The 19695-nt window shown below is 39.8% G+C and overlaps 1 protein-coding gene across 1 annotated transcript in view; it reads left to right on the top strand.

Annotated features, from left to right (window-relative positions):
* The window catches only part of Rprd2 (regulation of nuclear pre-mRNA domain containing 2), a 123511-nt gene that overhangs the window by 78115 nt on the left and 25701 nt on the right, over positions 1-19695 (top strand). The window contains exons 4-8 of the mRNA XM_023716393.1: positions 12876-12976; positions 14185-14262; positions 15620-15672; positions 16236-16362; positions 18878-19053. Coding sequence (XP_023572161.1) covers positions 12876-12976; positions 14185-14262; positions 15620-15672; positions 16236-16362; positions 18878-19053 — 535 coding nt within the window. The remainder of the gene's footprint in view (positions 1-12875; positions 12977-14184; positions 14263-15619; positions 15673-16235; positions 16363-18877; positions 19054-19695) is intronic.

The following is a 19695-nucleotide window of genomic DNA, read 5'->3' as shown; positions in this document are numbered from 1 at the left end:
CCCTTTTTTTTTTTTTCTTTTTGAGATAAGGTCTTGTTCTGTAGCCCAGGGTGGCCTCAGATTTGTTGTACTTCTCAGGCTTGGACCTCCCAAGTGCTGGGATTACAGGTGTACATCACCATGGGTGGTACTTTTGGTGGGACCGGGGATTGAACTCAGGCCCTTGCGCTTGCCAGGCAAGCACTTATTCTACTGAGCTATCTCCCTGGCCCCGAGTGGCACATTTTTAAAAAATAAGTTTATCTTTGCATTATGTAATATTTGCATTCATTTTGGGGGAATTAGGATGTGTCATACCATTTCATGATTATGTTAAATCCCTTTACACTTACATACCTCTGTATTTTTCCTCCGTTTGGGGCGGTACTGAGTATTGAACTAGGGCCTTTGCACGGAGCTATGTATTTTTTAAGACAGCATCTCCTTAAGTAACCAGCCTGGGTTTGAATTTGTGTTCCTCCTGTGTCAGCGTCCCTGAGTGCTACAGTTACAGGCCTGTACCACCACCCATGGGTTTTTGGTTGTTTAATTCTATTGTACTAAGGAGATACTCTACCCCTGAACTACAGGATCTCTCTAGCCCCCTCCATTTATTCATTCATTCATTCCCTATACTGGCAGTTGAATCTGGTGCTATTACACTGAGCTTCAGTCCTTTAGAGACAGGGTTTTGCTAGGTTGCTGAGGCTGGGCTTAAACTTGTGACACCTGCCATAGCTAACCAGGATGCTGGGAGTAGTCATGTGCCATAGTGCCTGTTTTTGTATATTTGTTTTGTTTTGTTTTTAACACCCCCCCCCCTTTTAATACTTTTCATTTCTTTTAGAGTTTTTCTGAAATCTTCCTCCTTCCTTGAAATCTGTGTTAAAGGCTAAATACTTGGCCAGCGAGGTAGCTCAGCGGTCTAAAGCACCTGCTTAGGCAAGCTTAGGCAAATGCAGGGACCAGGGTTCAATATCTGGCACTACATGCTGTGCCAGCCTTGCCCCTAGGTCTAGCTGAGCTGGCCACACACACACACACACACACACACCCCTTAATACTCATCTCAGCTCTGTGTTAATTTACCTCGTTTATCAGAATTTGTATCCCTCATTGCTCTCAGTTAATTACTGTGAAATGGTGAGAGAAGGAAGGGTCCTGCTCCAAGTTTGGGGCAGCATTCCAACCACCTTTCCTCTCCTGAGGAGAGGACTGGGGAGATGGCTCAGTAGAATAAGCACTTGCCTGGCAAGTGCAAGGAGCTGAGTTCAGTCCCCTGTCCCACAGAAAAAAAAAAAAAACCCACTACATTTTGGGGGCCTGCCTATTAGCTCAGTTGTTTAAGTGCCTGCTTAAGCAAAATGGTCAGGCTCAGAATTCTGTGGTTCAATCCCAGATACTCATGCCTTGCCAGACCTGCCCTTAAGGCATCCTGAGCAGGCCAAAAAAAAGAAGAAAAAAAAATTCATCCTCTCTTGAGGAGAAAAGTATACACTACTATATGAGTAAACAGTGCTAGTTTCAAAACAACATTTATTAAATTTTGGCCATGAACACTTCTTTTTGAATATCTATTGAGCACCTCCCTAATTTGGGGAAAATAAATACATTAATATATGAAACATATGTGAGTTTTTTGTGTGTGTACTGGTAATCAAACCCAGGACCTTATGCGTGCCAGGCAGGTGTTGTGCTGCTGAGCTGTATCCCCAGCCCAGAAACTTAATCTAATTTTTGTCGGTATTTTTTTTTCTTTTCAAAGTTTTATTGATAAACATATAGCAATGAGACAGTTTCAAATCAAATCAAAAGTACAGTTTCAACAAATTTTTGTCTGTATTAATAGTGTTGTTTTTTTTTTTTTTTTTTTTTGGTATTTTAGCCATACTTGTAAGTTATTTTATATAAGAGATGTACACGATAAACATTTATTGACACCTGTGACTTGAATGCTCGTTATTCACAAATTATACAGAGTGCTTTATCATTTAATTCTGAGTTTCATATAGTGGTTACAACTGGTGATTTCAATCTAAGTAAGGGAAAACTGTTACTTAGAGAGGTTACATAAATTGCCTGCATTCTCATAGCTGTCTAGGAGTAACTAGCCAGAAATCTACCCCAGGCCATTCATGCCCATCTTCTTTGCTGCCTAACTGCTAAACTAACTGGGTATGGGAGTATATACCCCTGTAACTCCAGCTCTCAGAATGTGACAGGAGGATTATCGGCCAGCCACAGCAGTTTAGTGAGATCCTAACTCAAAAAATAAAAAGGCTTGGAAATATAATTCAGTACTCTCTGGATTCAGTCCCCAATTATGGGTGGGTCTTTACAAAAAAATGCCAATCTGTGCTATCTATTTTTTTATGTATAAACCCAGTATAATTTTGAGTAAGAAAAGCAGTGTATTCCATGATCTCTATCTAGAGTTTTGACTGTATCACTATTTCTTTAAAACTTATCCTTGTGTTGTCGCTGTCTGTCTATATGTCTGTCTTTTTCTCTGTCTCTTTTTCTCTGGTTAAATATTCCCTGTAGTCCTGTATGTTTTCTTTTTTCTTTTTCTTTTTTAATGTGGTGCTGGGGACTGAAACCAGGGCCTTGTACATGAAAGGGAGAAGCTCTAGCACTGAGCCACATCCTCAGCTTTTTAAAAAATTTTTTCTATCTTTGTGTTTCCTAGGCTTTTAGATTTCACAGCTAGTTCGTGCATTAGTATAGTGTTTGGTTGGGGGATGTATCTCCCATGTTAAGAGAACTTACCTAAAATGTATGCTTAGATAGTGCCTTTGTTTTTGTTTTGTTTTGTTTTGTTTTATTTTGTTTTTTATTTTTTTTAGTGCCTTTGTTTAATCCCCAGATCACACAGAGAAATTATATATATATATAATATGGGTATTGTCACCTTCAGATCTTTCTTATATGATGTTTAAAAAAATACTCAATTTTGGCCGGGGAGATGGCTCAGTAGAATAAGTACTTGCCTGGCAAGCGCAAGGGCCTGAGTTCAATCCCCGGTTCTATATTAAAAAAAAAAACAACTCATTTATATTTGGCGTGGCATGACTGTAATCTCAACAGTCAGGAGGCTGAGACAGGAGGATCACCATAGTTCGAAGCCAACCTGGGCTATATAGTGAGTTCAAAGCAAGGCAAGTCCCTGTCTTAAAAAATGGGGTATGTGGATGGGGCACCACCATTACAGCCATATTTTTCTTTCTTTTTAAGTTTATGTATTTGGTACAGGGTCTCACTATGCAACTTGGACTCATAGTGATCCTCCTGTTTTCAGCCTCCCCTGTGCTGGGATTACAGACTGTGCCACCACACCCGGACTTCAGTTGCTGGTTCAGCTCACCCAAGGGTGGAGCTGGTACAATGTTAGGTACCGGGGATTAAACCCCGGTCCCTGAGCTTGCCTAAGCAGGCACTTAGGCTGTTGAGCTGTCTCACTGGCCCTTAGAACCATTTTGTATTGAGCACACTAGTTTACAGAAAAAAGTAAGAAAGACATAAACTCCAAATGCCAGCATTTTATTTTATTTTATTTTATTTTATTTTTTTAAGTATTTAGTTCAGGGTCTCAGTACACAGATTGGACTGGTAGTGATTCTCCTGTTTTCAGCCTCCCAAATGCTGGGATTACTGCCTCGCACGTATCAATCACCGTCTCAGCATGTCCCAGGGGCGGGGCTGGCACAGCATGGTGGGAATCAAACCTGGTCCCTGTGTCTGCCTAGGCAGGCGCTTTAATCTGCTGAGCTATCTGGCTGGCCGTATTTTTGTTCTTTTGATACAGGGTCTCGCTATGCAGCTAGGACTCATAGTGAGTTTTCCAGTCTCAGCCTCCCTGGTGCTGGGATTATAGGCATGCGCCACCACACCCTGCCCTGGGACTGGAGGTTGGAGGTCATGTGGTACTGGGGATCAAACTTGGAACCTTGCACTTGCCAGGAAGGCACTTCAGAGCTGTCTTCCCAGCCCTGAATGCTAAACTTTTAAATTAAAAGTTTAAGCTCTGAAATTTTCTTGAACCAGTGAAAGGTACTGCCAGAAACCCATAGTTAGAGATGTGTTACGTGCATATACCAACTCTCCATGATAAATGTGTGCAGTTGCCTTGTTTGTTTCTGGTCTTTTTTTATTTTACTGTATTTTTTTGGTTGAATTGTTTTTTAGGGGAGGTTTATGTTTTTTTGTTTTTGGTGCCGAGGACCGAACCCAGGGCTTCCAGCTTGCTAGGCAAGCATTCTACCACTGAGCCAAATCCCCAGCCCCTCTCCATGATAAATGTAATCATTATGTACCACAAATATGTATAATAATTTTTTTACAAGAAGTGAACTATTTAAGAAAGAAAGAAAGAAACAAACCTATTGTGAACACCAGACTTGATGGTAAAACAAAAGCATTCTAAGACTTGCTGGCCCTGCCCCCTGAGCGTGTTGAGCCAGTGAATGAATCTCAGTGTGATGAAGCTTGCCTGTAATCCCAGGCCTATAATCTCAGTGCTAGGGAGGCTAAAAACAGGAGGACCAAGCTATGTAGTGAAACCCTGTACCTACCACACAAACAAATAAATGAATAAATAAATTTTAAAAAGCATTCCAGGACTAAAGCCCCCTATTAGCATTCCCTTTGTCATGATGTTGGGGATCCTGTTCATTTAGAAATGAATGAATGAGTGAATACATTTGGAAACGAAGAGATAGAATTGTCATTATTTGCAGATAATATAATTGACAATCCTTAATTATCAATAGTTATACTAAAAATAGTAGGATCTCTGTTGCAGTTACTTGGTGCTGCCTTTCTAACATGAAAGCAGCATAGATAAACACAGGAACAAATGCACTGGAGGTGTGTTATAAAAATAGGTAACTGGCCAGACTTGTTCTGAGGTTTGTAATTTAGTAACCATTAGTCTCCATAGAAATCTCAAGAGAACCAACTAAAAAGAGAATTAAAGGGCCTGCAAGATAACTCAGCAAACTAAGCACTTGCTCAGGCAAGCACAGGGATCAGGGTTCGATCCCCTGCACCACATGCCAAGCCTGGCCCCAGGCACGCTGAGCCAGCCACAGAGACCAAGTGTGGTGTCACATGCCTATAATCCAAGTGCTGGGTTGGATCAGTAAGAGTCTGAGCTATGTAATTAGACCCTGTACCAAATATATTTTAAAAAATAGAGAAGCCAAATAGACAAATTCAAGTTGAATAGAGAAAAAAATCAATAGCTTTTCTGTATATGTCAGCAGTTAGTAATTTAAAAGTGTAATTAGGAAAAAAGATTTCTTTTATAAAACAAAAATGTCTCTCTCAACTAAAAGAATTCCACCCAAGAATAAATAGAAGTATGTAAGGCTTTTATAGAGAAAGTATTACAAATTTAAAGAACATTACCACTTGGTTAAGTAAAGAGAGATACATACTTTTGAAAGAAAAAGATTTGCATAACCACCTGCCTGGTAAGCACAAGATCCTGAGTTCGATCCCAGTACAAAAAAAGGAAAAGGAAAAGATTTGGTATTGTTAAAAATGTTTGCCAATCTGTAATCTATAAATTTCAGTCTTAGCCAAATCTCTGAGGTTTCATGTGGCACAGAAATATCCAAGGTTTTTTAAAATTATTTTTTATTTTTATTTTATGTATTTATGTATTTATTTATTTTGCAGAACATTGAACTCAGGCTCTTGTGCTTGCCAGGGAAGCACTTATTCTACTGAGCCATCTCCCTGGCCCCATAAAGTATTTTTTTAAACAGTAGTAAAGCTAGGGCTGGCCAGAAGACTCAGTGGATTAAAGCGCCTACTTAAGGCCGATGCACGGGCTGGGAGTTTGATCCCCGGCCTGCCATATTGGCTGGACCCCGGGTGCGCTGAGACAAGGATTGAGACTGGGCATGGTGGCACACACCTGTAATCCCAGCACGTGGGAGGCTGAAAACAGGAGAATCACTACAAGTCTGGTCTGTGTAGTGGGACCCTGTAGACCCTATTAGACCCTGTACTAAAATTAAAAAAAAAAAAAAAAAAAGGAAAGCTAGACTTGCCCTACCAGTTACCAAAATTTACCTTAAAATAGGGGTAGTATGTATATCACCAGTGAGTGTGGATTCTTAGCCATACAAAAATGGAAACAGGGCCAGGGAGATAGCTTAGTGGCTTAAGGTGCCTGTCTAGCAAGCCAAGTCCTGAGTTAGATCCCCAGTAGCAAAAAATAGAAAATACACGTTAGCCAGTTCTTGAGCTTGCTGGTGACCTCCTCTTCAGGGTACTCTAAAGAGGGGTCATTTTGGGGCCAGGGAGATGGCTCAGTAAAATAAGTACTTCCTGGCAAGCACAAGGGCCTGAGTTCAATCCCCAGTTCCGCCAAAAAGGGGGGGGGGTGATTTTTCTAAGATGTTATTAATCTGCTGAGGGTTATTTCTCACTTTGTATAAAAGTCATGAACTGACACTGTTAATAGTTGTGGGCTGTCTTCTTTCAGTGTTAGTGGTCCTGTTTGCCGTGAAGTACAAGTGCCAAGAGCAAGCCGTGGGAGCTTTTCTAGTCACAGGAGATGCTGGCTGTTTGCTGTCACTGTAGATTGTTTTCTGTGGCTGGCCACCATCAGTGTTAGCAGTCTAGGCTGCAGGATGCTTTTAGTGCAACTAGCTCTTAACATTCCAGCTCAGCATGCTGTACATGAGGTAGAAATCATGATAGGCAAAGCAGTTTCATTTAGAAGAGTTCTTAATAGGATATATGGGACCGGGGGAAGGGCCTGAGTTCAATTCCTAGTTGTGCACAAAAACGAAAAAAATAGGATTTATGCTGCAACATAAAGGAGCCAGTACATGGACTGAACCCACTAAGATGAAGGCATCCTGAATCAGTCAAAAAAAAAAAAAAAACCACTTCTGAACCCACTAAGAGTGGAGAAATTACTTATAAAGGAAAAAGAAGCTTATCTATTCATTGTCAAACTTTCTGCTTGGTTGTTGGTAGAGGAAGGGCTCCTCCCAGACACACTTTGCTCATTTGTTTGTTTTATTGAGACCAGGTGATCCTCCTGCCTCAGTTTTTCAAGGGTTGGGATTAAAGGTATGTGCCACCATACTCCACCTTTCAGGTCTAGTTGAGGATGGCTACGTGTGTGTGTGTGTGTGTGTGTGTGTGTGTGTGTGTGTGTGTGTAATTGTACAGAGGGGCTGTAGTTATCTAGGATAATTCTGTGTCCAAACCCTAACCAAAATATGTACCTCCCAAAATAGCTATTGGGCACATGCTATAGCTGGGCTGACTACAAGGCATTTGGGACAGCTGTGGAAGAAAAATCAAAGTACCTTTTCAGGGAGCCTTGGGTTCATGTCTTCTATCTCAGAAGTAGGGATGAAAGACTTCGATAGTAAAAATTGTTTTTTTAGGAGATAGGATTTTTCTATGCAGACTAGGCTGACCTCAAATTTGCAATCCCCCCACTTCAGCCTCCCTGCCGGGGTTACAGGTCTGTGCATACACAGCTAAAACATATTCTTTTGAAAAAAAGTGGGGCTGGGGAGTTGGCTCAGTAGAATAAACACTTCCCTGGCAAGCACAAGGGCCTTAGTTCAACCCCCAGTTCCACAAAAACTAGATAATTATAAATAAGTAAGTAAGTAAGTAAAGTGGCTGGGGAGATAGTTCAGCAGTCTAAGTACCTGCCTGGCAAGCACAAGGTCCTGAGTTCTATCCCCAGTATCCCATGCCATGCTGGCCCCAAAATTGAGCATGGTGGCTCATGCCTGTAATCCCAACACTGGGGAGGCTGAGACAGGTGGATCACTACAATTCCAAGATGTGTAGTGAAACCCTGTACCACTAAACAAATAAATAAATGAATTTTTAAAAATTTAAGAACAGGGGCTGGAGAGATGGCTCAGTGGTCTAAAGCACCTACTTGGAACAAGCTTGGCAAAGCACAGGGACCACGGTTCGATCCCCCAGCACCACCTGCCAGCCAGCCCTGCCCCCTGGTGGGCTGAGCTGGCCACACACACACACACACACACACACACAATAAATAAATATAAATAAAAAAAAATTTAAGAACAACAAAAACCCAATATATGCTTGCTTATAAGGAAATTATAAATCAATAAGAAGATACTAAGATGTGAAAGTAAGTATTCTGTAATCCCTAAGGCCTACCAGCAGACTAAAGCATCTGCTTAGGCAGAGCGCAGCAGCAGGGTCCTGCCCCAGTCCCCCGGAGCGCACTGAGACTGCGATTGAGACTGGGTGTGGTGCACTTGGGAGGCTGAAAACAGGAGAATCACTGTGAGTTCAGTCTGTGTAGTGAGGTCCTATAGACCCATACTAAATACATTGTTAAAAAAGTATTCTATTATCCCTAGTACTGCCAAAAACAAGTTGATATGGAGTGGATTTATGGCCACATGTTGCAAAGTAATCAAAACAGAAACAAAAGACTTAACAGATTATTTGGGAAACTTTTTCTCTAAAATACTGATATAACTGTTTCAGTGGCTTTTACTGATACAGCTGTATGTGTCATACAGCTACTTAGGAGGCTAGGCAAGAGAATCATAATTGCCTGGGCAAATAAATAGCAAGACCTCAACTCAAAACTTAAAAGTTGAATACATGGGCTGGGAATGTCACTCAGTTTTAGAATGCCCTGGGCTCAGTCCCTAGTATAACAGTGTAGGAGACAGAATACAGCTGAAACCATAGGGCCTGTGTAAAGGCAGCATGAGGTGAATGTCTAAAACACACAAAAAGAAAAAAATCCAGATTCATATCCCAGGTCTTTTATTGAACTGTCATTTTACTTTTAGCACATGATAGACTGCTGTGAGTTTCTGGGGCTTTTGTGCTGAACTACGTTTCCAGTCTCTTGATTTTTTTTTTTTTTTTTTTAAATTTTTACTTTGAAACAAAGTCTTGCTTAGTCAATAAACTGCCTAAGATGGGCTTGAATTTGTGACTCTTCTCCCTCAACCTTCCAGAGGTCTTCATTCCTAGCATGAGAGATGAGAAAATTTTACAAAAAGGAATAATTAAATCTAATTTATTTGTCTACAAAAATTGGTTACTGTGAGTCTCAAATAACATGTACCAACTGACTTTTATCCCTGCTCCCCCTTTTTTTTTTTTTTGTGGTACCGGGAATTGAACTCAGGACCTTGTGCTTGCCAGGCAAGCCCTTATTCTACTGAGCTATCTCCCCAGCGTTCATTCTTCCTTTAAGTATTTTGAAACAGGTTCTTGCCATATGGTTCAGATTGATCTTCAAGTTACTGCAGCTCAGGTTAGCCTTGAACTCCAGGCAGTCAGCTCTTGCCTCAGCCAACAAAGTGCTTTAGGAGACTAAAGCAGGAACATTGTTCATGCTCATTGCTCATGTACAACTTGAGCAATATAGCAAGATAACTGTCTCAAAAACATGGGGGTGGGGCTAGCCAGAAATGATAGTGCACACCTATAATTCCAGCACTTGGGAGGCTGAGGCAGGAGGAGCACTGCAAGTCTGTGACCTGCCAGGGCCACAAAGTAAGTTTAAAGCCAGCCTGAACGGCACAGTGAAATCCTGCATCAAAAAAGAGGGAGAGAGGGAAGAAGGGAGGGAGGGAGGGAGGGAGGGAGGGAGGGAGGGAAGGAAGGAAGGAAGGAAGGAAGGAAGGAAGGAAGGAAGGAAGGAAGGAAGGAAGAAAGGTAGATGACATACCAAAAAACTAAACAGTAGAACCAAAGATATCTTCAGAAAAACAACTGAGGCAATTTACCATTACTGAGCTTCTGAATCAGTTTTATTCTAAGTTAGCAATAAAAAGGGTGATAAATCATGCTAGCAAAAAAAAATTCATGAAATATCTATTGGTGGTTTTGTCTTTTTGTTTTTTGTCCTGGGAATTGAACTCAGGACCTTGTGCTTGTCAGGCAGGTGCTTTTGCTGCTTATCTCTCCAGTCCTGAAATATCCAATAATATCCTTAACAGGAATATGTGAAAATTTTGTAAGTACCATTGTGCTTGGAAACTGGACACAGTAGCAAATGCCTGTACAATACCTTGGTTCACAGTTTATTCCATAATTCTGATTGCAACCAGATTGCCAGAATCATGGGATGAATTAGGAGAACAGGATTGTGGAAAGAATTAATTATATTAACTAGGGTTCCTGGAATTATTATCTGGAATTATACCAGATACTTGAGAGCTAAGGAAGTAGGGTTGCCAGCTTGAAGGTAGTTAGGGCAATTTAGCAATATAAAATAAAAAGGGAACAAAATATAGCTCAGGGGTAAAAGCACCAGTGTCCAGTCCCCAGTATGTTTGTATGTAGGTGTAAATAAATGCACATGCTTGTGAATGTTGACTATATAAATTGATAAATATTAATGGTTTAATATACTTTTTTTCCTATGTGCCATTTTTAGACCCAAAATATGCCTCTTTTGAGCACATGATGTTGTAGATTCATCATCTCTCATGTTTGAAACATGCCATAGTATTGACATAGTTAGGTATGGTGACTCATGCCTATAATCCTAGCACTCTGGGGGCTGAGATAGGAAGATAATGTTTGAGCCCAGCCTGGGAAATTATCAGTGTCACCAAGATATTGTCTCAAAATGAAAAAGTGTGATGTTGTGTACCTGTAATCCCAGTACTTGAGAGGCTGAGATAGGAAGGTCACTGAGCTCAAGGCCAGCCTGAACTGCATAGGGTGACTCTGTCTCCAAAAAAAAAAAAAAAAAAAGCTGCTCGAAAGAAAGGGAAGGGGAGGCAGGCAGGGAAGGAGGGAAGGAAGGAGGAAAGAAGGAAGGAAAGAAAAGTGTAGCTCAGTGTGAAGGCCTTGGGCTTAGTTCTCCAGTATTGTGATACATACATATGTAGATTAGTTTTGTGGTTTTTAAAAAATTGTATGCAGCCTTCTGTGGTTTAGTGAATTTACTTTAGGACTAGTTGTCATTGTGTCCCTTTTTTTTTTTTTTTTTTCATTTTGATTCTTTTCTTTGACACATCCTTAACTGTAGTTCAGGCTGCTCTTGAAGTCATTGTAGAGCCCAAATTGGTCTTTTCATCCTTGCCACTTGAAAATACTGGGATTACAGGTGTAACCACCATTCCGCTGTCATGATGTCTTTTGACAGATCTCCGCTGTCATGATGTCTTTTGACAGATCTCTTAGAGTATCAGAATGTTGTCGTCTGTTGTTGGGTAGATCTGTTAAAAATTTCCCTGCAGGGGCTGGGGAGATGGCTCAGTAGAATAAGCACTTCCCTGGCAAACACAAGGGTCTGAGTTCAATCCATGGTTCCGCAAAAAAAAAAAAAAAATCCCTGTAATTTTGATCTTTAGGGGGTAGGTATTTTGAGACAGGGTTTCATTATGTAATTCAAACTGGCCTTGTACTCATTATGTAGCCAGGCTGACCTTGAACTCACAGTGATCCTCCTGACTCTGGAGTGCTTGGATTACAGACATATGCCACCACCCCAGGCTTTGTTTCTTTTGTCTTTGCTTCTTGGCTTCATAGCAGTATGATTCTTCTTTACAACCTTAATGTATTTTTTCTACAGTTGCACTTAAAGCATAATTAAAACTATTTCCTACTAATTATTTGTCATTGACTTTAATATAGTAGTCCTTTTCTTAACCCCTCTTTCTCTTCTCTCCCTCTCTCCTCTAGCATGCACCCCTACCCTATAATTATTTTGCTTCTCCCCTCCCCTAAAGTTTATTCGAAAGAATAAAAGTGAAAAAAGAATATGAGTGAAAAATGGTGAGAGTCAGCCTATCTTTAGTAATGCCAGAGCTGGGGAGACAACTCTGTATCATAAGCACCTGCCTGGCAAGCATAAGGTTCTGAGTTTGATGCCCAGTACAAAAAAAAAGAAAAAAGAAAAGAAAAGAATCTAGGAATATCAGTTATGTCCATATATTGACTAGTCCTTTCCACTTCTTTTCCATTGTAAAGTTCCATATGCCATCAGCAGCCTCATATTTGTCTTTTTTTGAAGTGTATTTTAGGGAAGGGTCTACAGGGTGTTCAGAGTCTGTTTACTAGATCAGACTCAGTGGTCTGCCTGTTTACAGCCTCCCAAGAGCTGGGTTTATAGGCATGAGCACCACTACACCCAGTCTTAATTGCCACCTCAGTGTGCCACGGGGTGGGGCGGGGGTTGAGGGAGGGAACCCTGGCTCCTGCACCTGCTTACAGGTGCTTTAATCTACTGATGAGCTATTTGGCTGGCCCTTTGTCATTGATAGTAAGTATTTAAGATTTCTTTAGTCCTGGACATTGTTGAAAAACATGTTTTTGGGAGCTGGAGAGATGGCTCAGTGGAATAAGTGCTTCCCTGGCAAGCTCAAGGGTCTGAGTTCAATCCCCGGTTCCACAAAAACAAACAAACAAAAACAAAAAACATGTTTTTGGTCTTTTGGGCAAAATATTTTTTAAAAACATCAAAGCTAGACTAATATGATATACATCTATAATCCTGTTACTTTGAGAGGGTGAGGCATGTGGTCACAAGTTCAAGTCTACCCTGAGTAACTTAGCAAGACTCTGTCTCAAAACAAAAAATAAGGAAAGGACTGGGAATGCAGCTCACCGTGAAGGCCTTGGGTTCAGTCAATTTTCAATCCAAAAATAAAACAAAACAAAATTTTAAATCAGAAGAAATTTAGGAAATAGTAATTTTCTTGATAACTTTATTGTCAGAGTTCTAGTTTAGGGGAACGGGGATATAGCTCAGTGGCACAAGAGCCTGCCTGGTAAGTGGAAGGTCCTGAGTTCAATTGCCAATGCCCCCACCCCCACCCCGCGCACACAAAAAAAGTTATAGTTTAGGATATAAGTCAGTGTTTTTATAATGTCTCCCCCCCCCCCCCTTTCAGGGACCCATCTGTGTCTAAGTCTGTAGAACGAATCTTTAAAATCTGGGAAGACAGGAATGTATACCCAGAAGAAATGATCATGGCATTGAGAGAAGCTTTGAGTAAGTATCTTTCCTCTCCTCAGAGAAACATTTAAGCCAGTCGTTATTTTAAAAAGAAAAAAAAAATACGTGTGTGTGTGTGTGTGTGTGTGTGTATAAAGACAGACATGATTCTCTTGTACAATAATAAAAAATAAAGCTTAGATCTGTCTGTTTGTTTTAATGAGGTATTTTTTTAAAATCAAATGTTTGAATTAAAAATTTAAAGGGAATTGGTTTTGGAGGCAGGGTATTAGATTTTGGTTTTATTGACCAAAAATGTCAAGCATGTTAAATAATTATTTTTATACCTTTGCTTTGTTTCAAACTGTTCATTAATTGTATTTAATAAATAATGTTCTCTTACTCTTGGAGAATTTTTAGGTAGTTTTCACTTAGCTCTTCAGTGCTAAGTATATTAGTGGTCTTTAGACTCTTTCTTTTTTGTTTTTTTGCGGAACCGGGGATTGAACTCATACTCTTGCGCTTGCTAGGGAAGCGCTTATTCCACTGAGCCATCTCCTCAGCCCCTAGACTCTTTCTTAAATCTATTTTTTTTTTAAATTTTTGCTTTATTGAATAGTATAGTCTTTACTTTTTTTTTTTTTTTTGCGGAACTGGAGATCGAACTCAGGCCCTTGTGCTTGCCAGGGAAGCGCTTATTCTACTGAGCCATCTCCCCGGCTTTAGGCTCTTTCTTGATTCAGATTTGCAGTGAGTAGTATACCTGTTTTTTTTGTTGTTGTTGTTTGTTTGTTTGTTTGTTTTGCAGAACCGGGGATTGAACTCAGATCCTTGAGTTTGCCAGTCAAGCGCTACCTGTTTTATTTTTAAGTAATTTAGTTCTTCGTATTTGATGCAGTAATTATTATATCATTGAGTAGAATTTGGTATAATTTGCTTCAATGACTATTATGTGACTAGAAATTTGCCTTTAAGATAATATCATCTAAGAAGCTGTTAAATTCATTTGAATTTGTTAACTGGTAGTTTTGAGCTTCTTTCCCTATTCTTTTCAGGGTTGGTTATTTCATTGATTATAGAATTATCTTTATTTGACAGCTTCTTAGATCTGGTAGGTGTTTCTTTTTTATATTTATAAAAATGAAAGAAAAGAAAAAACAACACAGTCTTGGATTACCTTTTTTTCATGCTACAACTTTGGCACTGAAGTGGACAGACAACAGCTTCCCATAATGCCAGATTGCAAAAACTGAAATGTTTTCCAGGTACCACTTTCAAAACTCAGAAGCAGCTGAAAGAAAATCTGAACAAACAACCGAATAAGCAGTGGAAGAAATCACAAAGTAAGGATCAAAATCTCAACTAATATAAAATTACCTCCTCTTTTTGGAGCAGAAGAAAATTTAGACCTTTGACATCGTACCTGGCAATAAACCACGGGCAAGCCTGTGTTTTCCAGGCCTGGGAGGCTTTCAGTGACTTACACTAAACAAACCATCATGAAGTTCTTTCTTTAAAAGCCACTATTAAACAAAGGACATGTAGCAGAAGGGTTAAATTGAGTGAAGATTCAAGAGTAGTTGGGGATTGAAAGAAGACCAAAAAAAAAACCTCTTGATAGTGTCCAGGCTAATTCTCAGGTTCAAAGATATATGAAGTTAGAGGCAGCTGGCATTAAACAACAGATCTGAAGACGAGACTAGGAATTAAGAAGCATTTCTGTGAGAGCCATGGAATCCTTCAGATTTGGGGATCCACTCTGCCAGATTAGACATGGGCCTCAAACCTTGGCAAGAAGCTCATTCTCTTAACTGGAGCTCCTGTTGTGTTTATCCCATTTACCAGCATGAGACCAAGGGAGTGGAGTACTGCATGTGATAGGCTGCTATGGGCAAACTGAGAAATATTGAGAGAGCTTGAAGTGTGGAGGGAACAAAGTAAAAGACAGAATTGGGAGGTGAACCAAGACACTTGGGATGGTTTTGCTCCATCAAGCGCATGCTACTCACCATGGTTAAGGGCGTCTGCTGATATCCTTGTTTATAAGTTGCATGCTTAGCAACAAGAGTCATCATTTCAGCCCAAGTTCAACCACAGTGGTCATTTATTTAGATTTTTTTTTTTTTTTTTTTTTTTTTTGCGGTACCAGGGATTGAACTCAGGACCTTGCACTTGCCAGGCAAGTGCTTATTCTACTGAGCTATCTCCCTGGCCCTAGAATTCTTCTTGCCTATTTTTGCTGTGAATTGAGCCAGCACAAAAGAAATGCAAGGCTAAATACATGGGAAAAAAGCTCATGTTTATAGATAATTTTCTACAGCCAGTTTTAGGATTAATTGGATATCCTGTTCCTGAACAGTCTTACTTTGAGGTGTTGAGACCCTCTCCTATTCAGTCAAACTAGAGAAAGAAGGTACTTCATGTAGCTCAGTATCTCCTAACCAATTGTAGGATATTATGACTTCAAAGGTCTGTTGGAGGTAAGTGGGTTAGGCCTATCTAAATAGCATATTTTTATATTGACCATTTGTAGGAGTGTTTAAATTTCATTGTACATTCTTTATTCTAGGAACTATATTATGACTTAAATGTGCATGTCATATGTTCAGAGTACACTCAACTATACAGCCAAAGTTTTTCCTGAATTTAATCAACTCTTTGTGTCTGTAATCTTAATGACTTCTTGTTTAATTCCAACAGCATCTACAAATCCAAAAGCTGCTCTCAAGTCTAAAATAGTTGCTGAATTCCGAGTAAGTTACAGATGTTAAATATAGCAAACTGTTCTTTGCCCCTTTTAAGTTAGTTTTCTGTGTAGTTCAGTAAGATTTAACAGCTGAGTTCTGTGTTAACGTTTGCCAAGAAGACCCATTTTTCTTTGAAGTTCTTTTAAATTAGAATATTCTTAGGATGAACATGATTTCATTAGATTAATTAGTTTAATTAAAGTGATATATAATCAAAATCTAATGAGAATATAAATGGGCCTCTTTCTCTCTTAACTCTGTATTCATACATTAATTTTGAATAATTAAGGAAGTGTATAATTAAAAAAACAGGTTTGATAAGAGAATTGGCCTTGTTTTTTGGTTTTTGTTTTTGTGGTACTGGGGATTGAACTCAGGACCCTGCGCTTGCCAGGCAAGTGCTTATTCTACTGAGCTATCTCCCCAGCCCTGATATTCTTGACTGAGAAAGAATAAAGGGTTTTTTCCCCTTTCTGGGTTTTATGAGGCTTTAGTCTTTTCTTCATTAATAGGGAGAGGTGGAAGAAGATTGATCTTTTAAATGAAACATGACTCTGATCTGTGTTCAGTCTCAGGCCCTCATTGAAGAGCTACTGCTCTACAAGCGCTCAGAAGATCAGATAGAATTGAAGGAGAAACAGCTGTCGACTATGAGGGTGGATGTGTGCAGCACAGAAACTCTGAAATGCTTAAAAGGTAATATTTACATCCTTGAACAAAACCACGTTTTTCTTTAGATCCAATATTGTCAGGTAGTTAGACTAGCTTACCCCATAGCTTACAGTCACTGTAATGTGCTGTAAAATCTTACTCTTTTTTCCTTACATTGTAAATTGTATATAACATACTAATAATTTATTAACATGTGCTCTTTATGAAGTCAGAAATTTTACTTATTCATTGGTGTATCCCAGAATTTAGAGTAGTCTTTAGCACATAAAAGGCATTTGGTTCATTGTGGCATCAATTTTTTTCCTATACCATGCTTTAAATTGAACAGATGTTATCTGATTTAATCCTTAAAACGATCCAGAAGCATACTAAAAATCTCAGCCATGTCTTGGCATGTTGTTTCGTTGTCTTGTTTTGAACCAGGGTCTCACTATGCAGCCCAGGCTGGCAGGGAACTCACAGCAATCCTTCAGCCTCAGTTTCCCAAATGCTGGGATTATAGGTGTGTACCACCATACCTGGCTAAAATCTTACTTTTTTTTTTTTTTTTAATCTTACTCTTATGCACAAGAGATTTAAGGCTTCATAAGGAAATAAGTAATTGGCTCAAGTTATACAGCTGATAAGAAAAACCAGGCTGAGGTGTTGTGAGTTCGAAACCAGCCTGGGTCATAAAGTGAGCTCGAGGCCAGTCTGAACTGCATAGTGAGACCCTGTCTCAAAAAGAAAAAAAGAAAAGCCAAAATTTACTACCATATTCAAAGTCATATTACAGCAGTCACTGGGAAAGAAATGCATATTTGATTACTAAAGATATGTTTGGGCCAGGGAGATAGATAGCTCAGTAGAATAGGCGCTTGCCTGGCAAGTGCAAGGTCCTGAGTTCAATCCCTGGTATTGAAATAAATAAATAAATAGATAGATAAATAAATAAATGTGTGTTTCATCCAGCACTCCCAGGAAGATCTCAGTAAGGTCAAGGCCACCCTAGGATACGGAAGGAAAGCCTATCTCAAACAAACAAACAAAACAAAACAAGGAATCCAAAATTAAATAAAATACAAGAATTAATTACAGCTGTCTTTTAGTAAATGTTCACCATGTGTCTGACTTCATATGTAGTATCTAGCTGGGCATGGTGGTGTATACCTATAATCTGTTGGGAAACTGAGACAGGAGGATCACCATGAGTTTGAGGCCAGCTTGAGCTATGTACCAAGACCTTGTCTCAAAAATATAAATAAATAAATAAATAAATAAATAAATATCTGTTTCAGGTAGGAAATAGCATTTAGTATGATACACATAGAGATTATTTTACTTTTCTCAACCTTGTTTTCTCATCTAAAAGATATATATTGTCATCTTCTGTAGGGCACAAACTATGGTCTAAGTAAACAGAATTGAGCCTCATCCTGTTGCTTGCTTATTTACTTACTTGATTGATTGATTGATTGATTGTCTGTTTAAAAAAAATTATTTATTTATTTGTGTGTGTGTGTGTGTGTGTGTGTGTGTGTGTGGGCCAGCTCAGCCCACCAGGGGGCAGGGCTGGCTGGCATGTGGTGCTGGGGGATTGAGCCGCGGTCCCTGTGCTCTGCTAAGCTTGTTCTAAGTAGGTGCTTTAGACCACTAGCCATCTCACCAGCCCCTGATTGTCTTTTTTGAGATAGGGTTTCACTATACAGTTCAGACTGGCCTTGAACTCACTTTGTAGTTCAGGCTGGCCTTGACTCACAGCAGTCCTCCTGCCTCAGCCTCCTGAGTGCTGGGATTACAGGTGTGTACCACCATGCCTGGCTTTATCTTTCTATTCCTAAACAGCAGTGTGGCCACAACTTTGTAAAAAAAAAAAAAAAAAGAAGAAGTAGTTGATGAAAAACTTGTTACCACTGTCCCCCACTGCCCACCCCCCACTGTGGTACTGGGGATTGAAACCAGGGCTTTATGGATGCTAGGCTAGTCCTAACAAATTTCGTTTAGTTGAACAGGTATGTGTATGTATGTTCGTTACTGGGGATTGAACTCCGGTCCTTCGCAGCAAGCTGTATCCCTACCCTTTTTTACTTTTTTTTATTTTAAGACAGTTGTTAAATATCTAAGACAGGGGTCAAACTTGTAATCCAAAAAAAAGTAATCCTCCGCTGGGGAGATAGCTCAGTAGAATAAGTGCTTGCCTGGCAAGTACAAGGTCCTGAGTTCAATCCCTGGTACCACCAAAAAAAAAGTAATCCTCCTGTCTCAGTCTCCCAGAGTGCTGGAAATGTGGGCATGCACCATCATACCCATCTTGAATTTTCTTTTGTCTTAATTGTAAGTATATTCATCTTCTCTGTGGCAGATTCACAGGAATCTGTTTTGTGAAGAATTTCATTAAACTGTTTCATTATTTTGTAACTTGGAGAAGTTTTAAGGTAAAAACTTGAAGCTAAGAATATTACTAAGGCAGCAAGAAGAATATCACAGGAATGGATTTTCCCAAAAAGTAGGAATTTTATTTATTCTTTTTTTATCTTAAACACTTTTTCTGTTGTTTTAGATAAAACAGGGGGAAAGAAGTTTTCTAAAGAATTTGAAGAGGCAAGCTCTAAGCTGGAAGAATTTGTGAACGGATTAGATAAACAGGTGAAAAATGGACCCTCACTAACAGAAGCCCTGGAGAATGCTGGCATTTTCTATGAAGCACAGTACAAAGAAGTAAAAGTGGTGGCTAATGTAAGTAATAATAATTATAGCGCCGGCGAGACAGCTCAGTGGACTAAGCACCTGCTTTGGCAAGTACAGGGACCAAGGTTTGATCCCTAGTCCTGCATGCCTTGCCAGCCCTGCCCCTGGGGCATGCTAAACCTGCAACCTGAGTCCAGGTGTGATGGCACATGCCTGTAATCCCAGTGCTGGGGAGGTTGAAAACAAAAGGATCACTATAAGTCCGAGCTGTGTGGCAAGACCCTGTATCAAATACGTAAATGAAAGAAAGAAAAAAGTAATAATTACAGCTGTCTCATAGTGAATGTTCACCATGTTTCTGACTACATGTACTGTTGAGGCCAGTCTAGGCTATTTAGTGAGTTCAAGACCAGCCTGAATTATGTAGCATGAGACCCTACCTCAAAAACAAATAAAGAACCCAAGCTTATACTGTGTAATTCTGGAAAGATAAATAGCATTGTCTACATCTCACAGATAGAGAAAATGTTTTATATACCTGGTAGTATGCACCTGTTGCTACAAGTTCAAGGCCAGTTTAAACTACAAAGTTGGGGCTGGAGAGATGGCTCAGTGGTCTAAAGCACCTACTTGAAACAAGCTTGGCAAAGCACAGGGACCGCGGTTCGATCCCCAGCACCACATGCCAGC

Source organism: Octodon degus, unplaced genomic scaffold (genome assembly GCF_000260255.1).
Source record: "Octodon degus isolate 3935 unplaced genomic scaffold, OctDeg1.0 scaffold00048, whole genome shotgun sequence".
Classification (NCBI taxonomy): Eukaryota; Metazoa; Chordata; class Mammalia; order Rodentia; family Octodontidae; genus Octodon; species Octodon degus.
The sequence above is the reverse complement of the archived record's forward strand: the minus strand, read 5'-3'. Positions and strand labels throughout refer to the sequence as shown.